A 15,931-nucleotide genomic window follows, 5' to 3' on the forward strand; every position below is an offset into this window, starting at 1 on the left:
CTTTCCTCTCTTGTCCCTGCTCCCATCTCTATCTTGAGATTTTTATAGACTTCTCTGAGACTCAGTTCTACAAGTAGCTGCCTTCAAGTACCCTGGCTTTCTTCAGTATGTACTAAGTGAGTGTCAGCTATGGCAGTCCCAAAGACAAAAACACTAGCTGCCAGTACAAGAGGCAAATAATAACAATTTCAGATAGTGGCCACCAGGCAGAGCACAGATTTCAACTAAAGACAGAAAGGGTAGTAGAAATGCTGAGCTCAAGCCTGGCATGGAGGATCACGCCTTTAATCTCAGCAATCAGGGTGGTAGAGGCAGGCAGATCTCTGTGAGTTCAAGGCTAGCCTTGTCTACATGTAGAGCCATTCCAGGACAGCCAGGGCTACACAGAGAAACTCTTTCTCAGAAAAAAATAAAAAACAAAAACAAATGCTGAGTTCAGTTTATATGCCACAACACTTTCTCTTTTCACCCTATAACTGACTAAAAGAATATGATCTGCTTTCCTTACCCCAATCACCACTGTTGACAAAGCAAACCTTACCCTACAGAGGAACAGCTGGCTAAAACAGATGGGCAATGCCTTGCCAGTCCTGCCATGTTACTCTTTTGTAGAATAAGCACATATGATGTACCTCTGGCTCTCATGAGAGACCCTCAACCTTGCCAAGGAGCTGAGCCCATAACAGATTCACAGAGTCACCCTGGGCAGCCATGTACACATTCACAACACAATAGGGGTTCCCCTCAGATTATATTGTCCCTACTCTGAAATGGTTCATAGATAGTGGAATACCTCTCTCACCTGTCATACAAAACTCCACTAATAGGAGGCAGCCAGTGAATAGTGAGGGACTTGTGGGTTTGCCCAATAACCATTGGTGGGATGGGTATGGGAGTGGGCTTTTGGCTTTCACTCCATTGCTGGTATACGAGGTCCAAATAGCAATGCATCCGGGCCACCTGGTTTGGGGTGAAGTTGTCAGTGCAGTCATCATCTGTGGAGATAAAAATGGACGTGAAGGCTTTAACCTGTACCAGTGCACAAAGGCGCAGCAAATCTCACTCTGCGTGCTATTCCTGGCGGCACCTTGCATCTTGCATTTATTAGACACAGAAAACATTAGACTCTGTAAAGAAATGTATTTTTCTCTAGAAAGAAAGCCAGATGTGGGGAAGGTAAAGCAGAGACACTGAACTTGCTTTTCTCAGAATTAAGGCCATCACTATATTCCTGGGTTGTCCCAGGATGAGACTCTGGTCATGAAGTCGCAGCATTGTCATAAGCCAGTGTTTCTCAACCTTCCTAAGACTGCAAACCCTTAACATAGCTCCCTATGCTGTGGTGACCCCCAACCATAAAATTATTTTGTTGCTACTTCATAACTGTAATTTCCCTGCTGTTATGAATCGTAAATATCTAAGATGCAGGATATCTGACATGGAATCCCAAAGAGGGGGTGGCCCAACATGTTGAGAACTGCTGTCCTAAACGGATGGCTGCCTTCTGAGCACACCACAAGGTGGCAGTGTTTCGACAGAGGCTCTCCTTACTTCTCTTTGGAATTACCTGCATCTGCTATACAGCCCTGTGGCCTGGCCCAAGGAAAGTGACTCTTTACTGGCGATGCTCAGTGGAGAAGAAGCTGAAATGTCAAGAAAGCTTCCGGGATGGGAATGGTGGCCCTGATCCTACTTTCAGAGCCAGCCAGATCCCAGTACTCGTTATACATTTCCTAAGTTTGAAGAGGAGTGATCTTCGTTTCAAGCACTTTTTGATTTATAATAGAACAAAAAACTCCCAGTTCTGCTTCTCAGCATTGCCTCTGCCACTCTTAAAGGGGGCAATTTAAGGAGTCTCTTCTCCTAGACTCTGCATCTCCAAGGCCACCTATTCCTGGCTGAGGAAGGCAGAGGTGTTGATGTTTATGAATTCATTCTCCTTTTTTACAATCAAAACGATGAGCGGGGGCTGGTAGCTCGTCTTTTATTAAAATGTGGATCTAAAAACATTGCTTTCTGTCACCACTGGATTGGGTGATCAAATCAAATTGTTTTTTATTTTAATTATGACTATGCCAATCATTAGAAGAGTACTTGATGTTACTTTTTGCAAGAAATAAGGAAAGCATAAGACACAGGTAAGAAGGATGGTCCAGGAGATGACCCAAAAGAGCACAAGGCCACACAATAGAGGTTTTCCCAGAACCAAGAAGGCACCATTACAAATAAATAAACTAGTATCCTTTGGACACAGTACATGGGAGGTAAGCTAAGAATCAATGATGTGCTAGAAAATAATCCGATTTTTGCGTAGTATAAGATAAGAGGGTTTTAGTGTTTCAATTAATCAAGTCAATTTGTTAACTATATGTAAAAGTAATAAAGAGACATCTCTACCCAGAGACCTGTCACTTATCACTATAGGACTAAAGATCCTTCAGAGTAAATGCCCGAATGAGAATCAAGATGCTGTAAACGCCAAACAGATCTCAAGAGGGTTTCTGATTTTCTCCCATTTATTTAAGACAGGAATAAGTTTGACTTTTAAGCTCTCATGGAAGAGAATCCAGTCAACAAGGCCCCGTAACAGCTCAGCATTTTGTCAACTATTTGAAACACATAGAAAATAAAGGAAAGCCCACCACCCAACACAAAATATACTTCTACTCTGTGATACGAACTTCCCTGGCTCCCTTAACCATGCCCTGCCAATTCACAAAGACACTTCGTGATCTTAACAGGTACCAAACACGTCACATCTGTGGTGATACCTGTGTAGCTCATGTAGTTACTGAATGGAGACCCAGGGAAGTGGGTGAAGCCGCAGGTGTCATTAGCTGGGTCAGGGTCCCGACACAGTTTGCTCTTGCGTGTGGGAGCAGTGTCAGCACACAGGTCCCCTGTCTCCATGGATGGTACTGTCTCTCTGCAGGGGTCATCACAGGATTCTTTCTCACTGACTCCTTTGAATACATGGTAGAGTCCCAGGACATGTCCCACTTCATGGATCATGACATTGGTATGGCCTGGTATGCCATAATAGACTGAGTTGAGGGTGATACCACCTGCAATGGAAGGTTTGGGAAACATCTTAGAGTTGAACAGCAGTCATCCTTAATCACATCTTTGACAAACAGCAAACAGTCCAACACAGCCTCTATGACAATAGTTTATAACTAACTTAGTGGCATCTAATCATGTTCTTCCTTCCTTCTACAGAACCCTCAGAACTAAGCCACAGCCATTTCTCTAATCTCTGTCATGGGCTGTTATAGCGACCAAACATATCTGTATGAGACAGGCAAGATCCTCAGCCCTAGATGTAAATTAAATCATTCAGGGTCATGAAAAACTGAAACTATAAATGCTAACCTCAACAAGTAAATATAAATATTTCAGAGTAGAGTTCATGCATCAGTATTTTAAAAGCTTGGGTAGAGAGCCATTCTAATGGGCAGACGCACATGAAACTGGAATGCAGGGAGAGGCAGTCAAAGAGATCTACACTGTAGCTGTCATTAGCCATCTGGTCTCCTGGAAGCTTCACTGCATGTGAAGGTGGGGATGATAACACCAACACCCACGCACTTTAGGAGTATTGGGGAGCTGTGGCTATGGCTCAGTCAGAAGATGTTTAACTCGTTAGCATGACCCCTACATTCAGACCCCTGCCCCATATGAAACAATAGACTGATGAAACAGCACAGTCTTGGAGTGTCCGTTAAGGAGGTGGACATGGGAAATCCTTGAGACTTGCTGGCCAACTAGTCTAGCAGAATAGGTGAGTTTCAGATTATATACGATATTCTTCCTCAAACGAGTGAGGAAGACATAGACATCGATCTCTGGCTTCCACATATGAAAGTGGACACACACACAACAAGTAAACAAGGGTTTGGCACATGTTAGCAGTATTCAAATGAGATAAGAGAATTACTCAACCAAAATTGGTCAAAATGTAGACTACAGATGACCATGAAGTGCTGGGTCCCAATTGGTACATCTGTAGTGACACCTACAGCTCAGGGAACATCTTAGAAGAGAGAGTAGAGAAACTCTACAAGCCAGAACCCAAACATCTGCTGCGAGATTGTGCCTTCTGTATAAGCCAGGAAAGCTGCACACAGGGAATCTCAATGCTATGGTTACCTAAGCAAGCCCTGCAAAATGATAGCACCGGCTGAGATGCCAACCGGAGTGGGGAAAATTTCGTGGAGTTTTACCCCTATATGGAAAGGTAACATGCAATTAATGACTTCTCAGAGAAGGAGAAGCCATCCTCCCCAGGGATAAGTCTTCTAATTGGTAGTTCAATACTAACTATTAAACCCTGATAACATATGACAAAGAACAAATGATCTTACAAGGTTGTATTTGTACGCTATATGTGTGTGTACATATAACAATAGTAAATAAAGACAAAAAGAGATGTGGGAGACAAGGAGTGGATCTGGGAGGCATTAGGAAGAGTGGGTTAAGGATTAATTATGACAAAGATGATAGTGTATGAGAGTCTCAAATGATTATTAAAATATTAAATTATTTCCTGAAGAACGTTGCTTCTTTTTTAGTAGATTCACCTAAAGTGAGTTCATCGCTCCTACTCTCGAGAAGCTAGCAATACACCATGCCCAGTATGGCCACAGGACTCCAAGACAGGTGTCCAGAGAATTAGAAATCACGTGGAATGGGTTTAGGTGACTGATAAGTGACCTAACTTCTCTCTGCCCTCCTTACTAAAACCCACCCCCTGCTTCCTTCCTTCTCCCATCGCTGAACCCCTTGACTTGACTCTACGGTTCTAGGCCTCAAAGCTGTCAGAAGAGTCCAGGCATACTCGCCAGTTCCTGGGAAAGAAGATCAAGAGACCTGGGTCAGCTCTTAAGGGTTGAGAGTGACCCTGTGCCTCAGTCTCAAACTGGCCCTTGCATCATGTGTTAGTATAACCTCAATATTTGTTTCATTTCTAATAGCCAAGTTCTCCCTGTAATGATGGTCTCCTCAGGATGGCCAGTGCAATAGAAAAGCATCACTGCCTTTCTTTTATTGTACTCTGTAAAGGTAAGTATTGGCACTATGGAGATGGCAGTCGGTCCAATAAATGACAGGACTCAGAAGAAACTGAAATGACAGCGTAAACTGACAAGGAACGTTTTTTAAATGTTAATACTTTTGCTTAAGTCTTCATTAAGCTATCACTTAAGAATGTTAGTCTCTTGCATAACTTACTTCAATAGGAGGTAAGCAACAGGGTTTTAAAAGTAAGGAGTAGCATCAGAGTTTGTGTGAAAGTCAGTCCCTACTCTCCACTAAACTGTGGACAATGTCCTGTCCATCGGCTAGATCTGGTTAGGGGTTCAAAGTTTACTGCATGTATTGTCCTTGGCTGGTGTCATAGTTTGAGCAGGACCCCTGGGCCCATATCTTCCCATCATAATGTTCTTTTTGTAGGTTTCTAGGACCCTCTGGATCCTTCTATTTCCCCATTCTCCCTTGCTTCTCTCACCTAGAGTCCCAGTAGGATGTCCTCCTCTCTGGTGCCCCATATTTGACCATGTCCCCTGGATGGGGAGGCCTGGTGGCACTCAAGTAAGGATAGCAGGCTACCAAGAAGATACTTGATACCCTATGAGCATTTACAGAGGAAGAACGCCCCCTCAGTCACAATCATAGGGGAGGGGAGTAGGGGGAAAATGGGAGGGATGGAGGAATGGAAGGATACAAAGGATGGGATAACAATTGAGATGTAATATGAATAAATTAATAAAATATATTTTAAAAAGAAAAGTAAGGAGTAGGCGATCCTTCCATGAGTGTGGGTTTCCTGTACCATCTGGATCATGAGGGGACTGTGCTTTGGCCAGTATGATGGGTTAGCGGAACATTATCATCTTAACCTTCACACTACCGACATAGCCACCACCACACTAGCTGAGTTAGTTTCTACTATTCATTAGCATGAGCTAATGAATTTCAAAACAGAAATCAAAGCCAATCACGGGTTACATCCTTGCATGTGTACATTGAGAACAGAACTCCATACAAGGCTGCTGCAATCAACTTTCAAATGGGGCACAGAATCAATGGAAATCTCTGCAGTTAGCAACTGGGGACCATGTGTGGAACAGCTGTTCCTTAGTGGACTTGCAGGGGGCATGCAGATGTGCCTACTTAGAAGGCCTTTCAGCTCTGGTTATGAGGAACAAGCTAAAACAAGAGGGCAGAGCTGCTGTGTGGTCTTGGGGATGTTGCTGGGGAAGAAAAGGGAGAAGTTGTTGATGAAAAGACAATTCTCTGCTGTGGACAGTCAAGTCTCCAGAGTGCTGTTACATCCTCAAGTTCTCACAGACCCAACAGTAGGCCCTCAAGGTGGTTCATGGTAAAGAGAATGATTCTCAAAGCTATTTCTACTTTAAAAGGAATGAGCAATTCAACTAAAGGGCAGTGGTGGCAATTATTTTTAAATGGTTCTGTAAAACTTTTAGGGCTGGATGTTTTCTGCCTATACATCAGGGGGATCAGGGCTGGTCTGTAGGTGTCTATATAATTATTTCCAGTTACTGGCTACTGTATACTTCCCCCAAAAACATATTCTCCACAGCGAAGGAACAAATCTGTAAAAACGTGCCTTAGTGTCCAAGGAAGGAGTGCTCTGGGGAAACACAGAGGAAGAAAATGGCAAGAGTGGGTGGAGAGAAAAAAGGGAGAGAAACAAATAAAGCCTGCAAGAACAAAGAAGAAGGGTGTAAGGAGTTCTGGAAAGAGATGCGGACCTCTAAGAACCAGACTAGAAACTCCACATCGCTAAGACCTCCGTTGCCTCCTTGGTTCCGCAGTCAGCATTCTCACTGGATGGAAGTCTCTGCTCCAGACAAGACTGAGTAAACACTGTATGTTCAAGATGAAGATGAAGAACTACAGAATCTGCTGCCAGTTTTATTTCCCTGTGTGCCGTTTCAACTACGCCTGTCCTCAGCTGTCATGCAGGCAATTGCCAGGGTGTGTTTTAAAAGAGAAGACCTTTTAAGATTTTACATTTAGCATGATTATGTTTTTGTTTTTTGTTTGGTTTGGTTTGGTTTGTTGTTGTTGTTGTTGTGGTGGTGGTGGTGGTGGGGGTGGGGGTGGTGCTGGTGGTGGTGCTGGTGGTTGTGAGCCTAGCCTTTAACTCTGTCTTACTTCTAAGTGGAAGCAGATTTAGAGAAACCCCAAACTCAACACATTCTAAAGAGTTATGGCTTCCTATTTGCTCCAGCTTTTGCTATAGTTTCTGCCTTAGCACAACAATTCATTAAATAAAACAGAACTCTCTTTTCCTTATCTATCTATCTATCTATCTATCTATCTATCTACCTATCTATCTATCTACCTATCTATCTACCTACCTATCTATCTATCTATCTATCTATATTATAACATTATTACAACATCTCTCCCTTCCCCCCTCCAAACTCCCGTATACCACTCCCTGTTCTCCTTTAAATTCACGGCCTCTCTTTTCACTAATTGTTACTGAACACATACACATATGCAATTCTAAATACATTTAGAATTAAAATAAATACATATATATATTATATAATAATATAATTAAAAATAAAATATATTTAAATTAAAAACAATATAAATGTTTGGTTTGTATAATGTTATTAGTATATAATGTATGTTCTCAGTGCTGGCCATTTTAGCACTGGACGACCAGTTAGTGTGCTCTTCCCTGGGGAGTGACACCTTTCCCACTCCCAGCTTTCCTTAGTTGCTATAGTTCTCTGTGTAGGGCTGAGGCCTCATGGGCTTCCCTCATGCAGTTTGGTATGTCCATTGGTGTTCTCCTTGGTCAGCTCATGTTTTGGCTGTCATGTCAGTGAGACTTTGTAGGAAACTTCTCAGCACTTCAAGGTAAAGAAAAGAAGCAAAACAATTGATAATTCGACATACTAAATTATAGCAACAACTATTACCCATCTGAGTGCAAAATCATTTTGTTGTGTGGAACCACACTTACCTCACTGAAAAATATTTTTCCATATATTATTTGTTCACTAATTATTAAGCATTTTTTGTCTAATTGTAGAAAGTAATCCTTTGAAATGATGGCTAGAAAGAAATATTCATTGCTTCATAATTTAGGTATGCTATCAGTGCTGTGTTACTTGCTACTAATTAAATTTATGGATTAAACGTTTTCATTTTACTCTAAGAGCATGTGAAGAATAATGGAGATTTTTGTAAATCTTTGTGGGGACACAGAAGGAAAAGATAAGTTTGGGGGCACTGTTGGAGCCATGCTGAATTCACCCCACTTCTAAGTATGGCCAGTCTTTACTAGCAGTCAATCAAGGCGACTCATAGTTTTTCACTATGGGGTATCCTCCCATTGTCTACCAAGCAAACCCTAGACTCATCTGTCCTTCAGGGCTCACTTCAAGGGTCAGCTGTCTGGGAATACCTCCCATGATGCTTTTGAAGAGTTTGGCACTTTCTCTCCATGGGCTTGCCTAGCCCTTTATGATGCTCTATGATAAAATAGCATAAATATGTGTTACATGTCTGTCTCCCATTAGTGCTCTGCACTCTTCTGTTCTTGCACTGTTCTATTTCTGTATTGCCACAAAACAGATGCACTAATCATTTTTTGAATGAATGCATGCATGCACGCATGAATGAATGAAAGGCTTGATTGTAGTATTACTGACTTACATAGAAGTACTGTTTACCATTTAGTCAAGCATTCTGTCTTTGGAGCTTTAATTATGTTATATATTAAAAAATTCTTCCTTCTGTTAGCATAGAATTAGAAAGACAAAAATAAACGAGATGGTAGAAATAGTGTTGATGGCAAAGCAGGATGAACCTTAGGGTTCCCACAGAGTGGAAGTCATTGGAAACTGCATTTGGTTTTCCAAACTTTGGGGATGATATGTTTATGTGTAGGTCTCTTGGATCACCTTAAATGTGATGAGCTGTTGCACACTGAAATGAACATATTTTCCAGCATGTAAGATGACTTTTTAAGCATGAAAATTTTGTGCCAAAGTTGGGGGTCATCTTGTATGCCAGAGAGTTACCTACAGCTTGCTTCCCCTTGCTTCAGTTGTCTGGCACATATAGTGGGAGTTTCTGCATGCTGATTCCCTGCACAAGGGAGTATGAAGCAGGGAGGAGCAAGCTTCCTGTAACTTAGGGAGGAGAAAGTGAGCACGGATTGGCTTTCCACCAGAACCCAACCATTCGACTCTGAGGGTTGAGTGTGGAGCACACATTAAAAGGGCACTGTAGGCTGCAACCGGCTGTCTGCTAGCATTTAATAAAGTGCCTGGCTGTCTGTGCCCTGCCTGCAAATAGACACATGCCCAAGTCTTCTGCATAGGGTGTGTATTGAAAGAGGGGTAGTCTTATGTGGCGAGTATATTCCAAACTCTATATTATAACTGGAAAAGTTGAAGGTCATTTTATATGTTCACTCATCTTATACACCAACTTTTTAGAAAAAGTCTCCAATGTCTTCCTCTACTGTGTCATGTCAGCTGTCTGCACTGGTACTCTTTTTTAAAATTACAATTATAATTGAATAGAAAACAATAAATATATGTGCAAGCAATTTCATACTGAATCAGAGTTGTGAGATAGTCAGCCAACTTCTAAAAAGCACATTAAAAGCCATGTCACAGAAGAGCATTTTTGTACTTCAAAGTTTTAAGAACAAAATATAAATATCTACGGCTGCTTTTGTAATGCATTGTGAGTCGATTTTCAAGAGATAAATTATAAACATATCATGTATTCTTACTTTGAAATGTAATTCCTCCATTAACTTATTTACCTGTCCCTCTATCCATAAGTACTCACAGCACACCTACTGTATGCAGTTTTCTCCTTATGTGTAGAGGTCACAGACTTGTTCTTATACCTGTGTGTGTACACGCATGTGTGCAGTTCTCTGTTAGTTTGTCACATGTATACAGTTATATAACTATTCCCACACACATTAAAACCTTCCTCCTTTCTGAGCATGGTGCCCTTAATCCCAGCACTTGGAGCCAGGAGGATCTGTGTGAGTTCAAAGACAGTCTGCTCTATCTAAGGAGGTTTGGGTCAGCTAGGGTTACATAGTAAGACTCTGTCCCAAAACACAACTAGAAAGGAAAAACAATAAAAGTTCTCTCCTATTATATTTTATGTCACATGCATACATACACAAATCTGTTTCTTTCCACTACCCAGTCCTTGCCTAATTCCCTAACTATTGTCAACCGTTAATTTGTTATTTATAATTTTATCATTTTGAGATACTTCACATATGGAATGAGAGAACACATAACTTTTGAGTCTGGCTTATTTGTCATTGTTTTTAATTGGTGAGTTCATCTTTCTAGGAATCTAACAATCTACTTCTGGCCTTGACTTGTTTTTTCTCTCTTTAAAACCTTTTTGTCCATTATTTTTTTTCTAATGAAAGTTATTTTCAACAAATTTATTTCTTGTCTTGATTTTAATATGCTTTTTCTTTTTTTTTTTTTTTTTTTTTTTTGCTGGCTTGATGTGCAGACTTTCCTATTTTCTAATAAACAAAGCTGTAAGATATCCCTGCTTGTCTCCATATGCACAAAAGTTTTTGTATAACATGTTGCTATAATCATTTGATTTAAAATAGTTTCCTGCTTCCATTATAATTTGGCCTATGGTTAGTTAGAAGTATATTGGTTAATTTCTAAATACTCAAAAGTTTCCTCCTTTTTATTGTCTTATTATTTGATTTCTAGCTTATTTACAATGAGACAAGAGAAAAAATTTATGACTTCAATCCTCTGAAGTTACTCTGTGGTCAAGAACTCCTTCGATAAGTTTTCCATGCATATGAAAAGAACATGTGTTCTTTCTGTTCTTACAGTTCAGGCTGTAAATATTCAGTCTGATTCTGTTAATCGAGTTAAAATTTTAACCATATCTCTCAAATATCTGTATATATACTGAATATTTATTTGTCCTATAGTTTTCTGAGAAAACAGTTAGGACTATAGTTTTTCTATGTTTCTACAGATGGATATATTTTTCAGGGCATGTTAATAGTCACATCCAAAGTTATCACAATTGCATTTTCTAATTGAATTTACTCTCTTATTTAAAAAATGCCTTATTTATTTCTGATGATAGTACTTTAAAGTGTACTTAATCTGTACTAGAAAGATGCTTTTCTTTGATTGGTATTTGCATTGTATTTATTGTATATACATATTAAATAAATGAAAGTATTACATATACTTTTACTTTAACCATTTGTGTTCTTATATTTAACACTGGTCTTGTTCAACATCAGGTAACAGGGTTTTGTTGTGACTTTGATGACCTTTTAGTCTGAGCTGAGGCACAAAGTAATCAGGATATTAGCTTTTCTTTTTGAGGGTTTCTTCTTTTAAATTTTTAAAAACGTGTGTGTGTGTGTGTGTGTGTGTGTGTGTGTGTGTGTGTGTGTGTTATTTGCACATGAATGTGGGTACCCACAGAGTCCAGAAGAGGATGTCAGAATGCCTGTTGCTGGAGTTACAGGTTGTGGAGACCATTTGAAGTGGGTGCTAAGAACTGAACCTAAATCCTCTGTGTGAGCAGTATGCACTCTGACTCACTGAGCCATCCCTTCAGGTTCACTTTGCTCATTAGCACTTACTAACCAATGAATCTTTGGATAGAAAAAAAAATCTAAAGGCTACAACGTAAATTTTAATGTTATGCCTGAAATGATATGAAGTTGGTGCTTTTTCTGAACAAAGGAATAAGGGAAACCTTCAATGTTTTAATATCCTGTTCCCATTTTTGTCTTTTGTGATGTTTTTATATTTTAATTCTACATATATAAAGTTAAAGGCATTGTTGTATGCTTTTGATATCTTTATTCTCTCTGGCAACATCAGCTACTTTATATGTCTCAGTCTCTACCCAAGATTGTTTTTCCTGCTTCCTAAATTTTTCCATGATGTCTTTTAGCACTCATATAAAATGTACCTGAGTTGATTTATCTGAAAATATTTTATACATTTTCTTCTTTTCAAAATATAACTTTGCCATATTTAGAATTCTAAGTTAACAATTATTATTTTAACATTTAAAAAAATCAGCCCAATATTTCATGCCATGTAACTTTTATTGATGAGATAGCATATTTATCATATGATCATACTTTTAAGATAGTGAATGTTTCCCATTGTCTAACTTTAAATTTTTTCTCTTTGTCTTTGATTTTCCTCATTTTGTTGCATAAACTTAAACTTCTTTGAACCTATTTTGTTTGGAGTTTATAAAACATCTCTAACATGCAAATGGATAACTTTTGTTGGTTTGAAAGCCCACCCAGAGGTGCATAGTGTATCTTCAATATACCTCCTTGACAGGGTCTCAATTTCATTTTCTTTCTGTGCTGTGAGTTATGTGACTTTTTCAATAGCTGTTCCACTTTTTAATCTCTTAGAAGTCATTTTGGAATTGGTTCTAGGGTTTCTAGGCTCCAGCTCTCAGAATGCATCCTTAAATAATAGCAAATATTCTGAGCTGAAAGCCATGAGTAGCACATCAGGTCCACTTTTGTGGTTTCCATTTCGCTGGGGTGTTGAGCTTCAACTCTCTATCACCCTGGTGATTCTGAGGCAAACTCTAGGGTGCTGTTTCTGCTCTCACTATGTTCCTTTCACTGGGACTTTGGCCATTTCCTTGAAAGGAAAAATTATGGGTTACATTATAGCATTCATCTCTCTATATTTTTTCCTCTGGGATTGGACCCCTTGAGTCCTTATTGCTGTGGTCTCTGTCTGATGTCATCAAACTGCCAAGACTGAATTAATCTTGACCAAGCTTTCATACCTAATAAAATTACAAGACATTTAATAATCTACTCCATCCCATCAACTAAATTTATTTCCATGAAGATGAGAAACATCACTTTTTAAGGTTTGAGATTGAGAACCCAACAGCTGCTCAGTAGACTTTGCTCTCAGAGCTCCTCACACATCCACCAGAAAGGTGACACCTGGTGACTAGAAAGCTGCTCCTTCACAGTGCTCTGTGTCTTCTGTGCTACTGTTGTCATGATGAAGCAATTCAAATCACCCAAACTCATTACTGATTGCATTGTTTGAATAGGACCCTCCAGTACACTCACTGTCACCAGGAAGGCTACAGTAATTCACATTGGCCTTCATGGAGAACACAGGGAGGATACATCCATTTCGCCCAGTCATCCTGGAAATGCATGGCTGAAGCGTGTCTGAGTTTCCTAGAGGCTCCTTGAGTGTCTGAGCTAAGCAATGGGCCCACTGGCTTTCTGATAACATGCTACTAAACCAGGCTTTACACAATGGCAACCTTAGTGATATTTTCTAAGACATGAGATGGATCCAATGAATAGGACCTCACCCCGCCAATTTATTTGCATGCAGGGTTATATGTGGCTATTGCTGTTTAGGTTTTTGATTTTTATTTATTTTTGTTTATTTATTTATTTTTATTGAATAGGGATCTCACACTGAAGCCCAAGGTGACCTTAAAGTAGTGATATTTCTTGTCTCAATTATCCGTGCCTGGTATTATACATACTATGATGCAGTTTTTAAAAATTGCAATTCTGTGCAATTATATGCTATATTTGAGCTACTTTTCTCCCCATACCCTCTCTTAAATTTCTTAGATCCCTATTAGTCTCATCAACTACCTGTTCCTCTCCCAGATTTATGATCATTTCACGATCCATTTATCTTAATCATGGTTACCTATGTGACCATTGAATTGTGACTACCTGATTGAGCTTGTTTGTTTCACCAGTGTGTTTACAACTGAAGGCAATAACTTCACTCTTTCTGAAACTACCTAACAGTGAGAGATAGGGTCCCCTAACTCTAGCACTTAGACTTGTCTGGCTGTTTATGAGCCTGCTCTTATTCAGGCCCAGTGCAGTTGTCAGTGGTTGCTGAAAGTTTATGAATTCAATGTGATTTTTTTTTTTTTTTTTTTTTTTTTGCTTTTCATTTGGTAATACAATTGCCAAATCACTACTCAGCAAGTAGCCCAGGCTTGTCTTAAATTTACTCTGTAGCCCAGGCAGGCCTTGAAATATGATCTTTTAGCACCAGCATCCTTAATAGGTAGAATTAAAAGTCTTTGTCACCAAGACTGGCCCATCTCTAGATTATAGAATTAGTTTAAGAATATTCTTGGCGTTTGATCTATGACCTCTTAATTTTTACTTTGAAACATTTTTCAAGACTTACCCAACAGCCATTCTCAAGCTAAAGCACTTAATTCATTGACTTCATATTTCATGCTTTTCTTTTGTCACCAGACTTTTTCACAAACACTCTTCAGACACCCTTGTTTTTCTACACCGCGTTTCTTCATTTCACTTACCCCGGTGACTGACAGCTTCCTTGTCCCAAGGCCACGTGGCAGAACCTGCAAAGTCATCCCGAACAGAACTGGCCAAGTAGACATTGAGGAAGTGACTGCTGTTGAGCTGCAAGATATCCTTTAGCTCCTTCACGCTCATGTATGCCCTGGGGAGCAAGAACAGAGGGGGAGCATCACACCATGGGGCACCAAACTGCAAGGCCAAATCTGATTACTGTCATGGCATTTCCGGTCCCCAATGCCATTTGGAAGAGTAGAGAGGCAGAGAAATGCCAATCATGGAGTCTAGGAAAGGATACATTTGAGACATTTATTCCATTAAGTAAAATCCTACTGCTTTGAAATACCATGATATCTGCATGAAGCCTCCGTGTTGACACTATTTGCGTTTCTTCCTTTTCACTGGAATTATTTCTTCAGGATAGACCCACTGGTGTTGATAATTCTCTGCTTTGAGGATTATCCCTGAGATGGTGAAGAAAGCCTTCAGCCTCTCAGCTTCTCATAGGTGTCTCATACTGCCTAATCCTTATCATGACAGGAAGTTCAGTTCTATGTCTGTTTCATCCTTTGTCTATAGCAACCACTGTTTTTTAAAAGACAAGGTGAAAAAGTGGCTAGGAAATAAGTTGTAAGAAGGAAAGTTTAGAAGAGTTTGGGGAGTAGAAGACATTGTAAATCTCCTGTAAATGACTCTGTGTTAATTTCCTTTTGTATCCCTTACTTCCTAGCGTCCTCCTGTCTACTTCTATCTCTGTGATAATTAGGGGTTATCTGACTGATGGCTGTACTGGCCAGTTTTCTGTCAACCTGAAAGAAGCTAGAGCCATCTGAGAGGAAGGAACCTCAATTGGGGAAATAATTCCAAAAGATAAAGTTGTAGGCAAGCCTGTAGAGTATTTCCTTAATCAGTGATTGATGTTAGAGGGACCAGCCCATTGTACATGGTGCAACTCCTGGGCTAATGGTTCCAGGTCTTGTAAGATGCTCCAGGCTGAGCAAGCCACGAGGATCAGGGCAGTAAGCAGCACCCCTCCAACCGATCTCTGCATCAGCTCCTGCCTCCAACTTCCTGTTTCCAGTTCCTGGCCTGACTGCACTTGATGATGAACTGTGAAATGGGAGTGTAAACCAACTAAATCCTTTCCTCCTCGAGTTGCTTTGGTCATGGTGTTTTATTAACATGAAATATCAAATCAGCAATAGAAAACCTAAATTTAAAAGTGCCTTCAAACCACTAAACAATATTATATATGTACTTACACACACAGACTAGAAGGCCTATTAAAACATAACTTCCAAACATTATAGATTATTGATGTAGCCTTTAATTGAGGATGGGCCCCTATTGCTGAAGGCACGACATACTTAGAACACACAACTCAGAAGATTCCATATAAATCTGCCCTGAAAGCTTCTCTCCTGTGGTCTAGCTTTCATGGTTCCAAAATTACTATGCAAGCTGCCAAGGAAGTGAAGCAATTAAACAGTCCTGGCCAGCTGCAACATCTATGAACCGTGACAATTACCAACATGGTAA

The 15,931-nt window shown here is 40.0% G+C and overlaps 1 protein-coding gene across 1 annotated transcript in view; it reads right to left on the reverse strand.

Annotated features, from left to right (window-relative positions):
- Positions 1-15,931, reverse strand: part of Pappa2 (pappalysin 2) — a 198,475-nt gene that overhangs the window by 103,364 nt on the left and 79,180 nt on the right. The window contains exons 3-5 of the mRNA XM_051148331.1: positions 14,392-14,537; positions 2,772-3,065; positions 803-995 (exon numbers count right to left, since the gene is read on the reverse strand). Of these exons, the coding sequence (XP_051004288.1) occupies positions 803-995; positions 2,772-3,065; positions 14,392-14,537 (633 nt within the window). The remainder of the gene's footprint in view (positions 1-802; positions 996-2,771; positions 3,066-14,391; positions 14,538-15,931) is intronic.

Source organism: Acomys russatus, chromosome 6, assembly GCF_903995435.1.
Source record: "Acomys russatus chromosome 6, mAcoRus1.1, whole genome shotgun sequence".
In the NCBI taxonomy this organism is placed as follows: domain Eukaryota; kingdom Metazoa; phylum Chordata; class Mammalia; order Rodentia; family Muridae; genus Acomys; species Acomys russatus.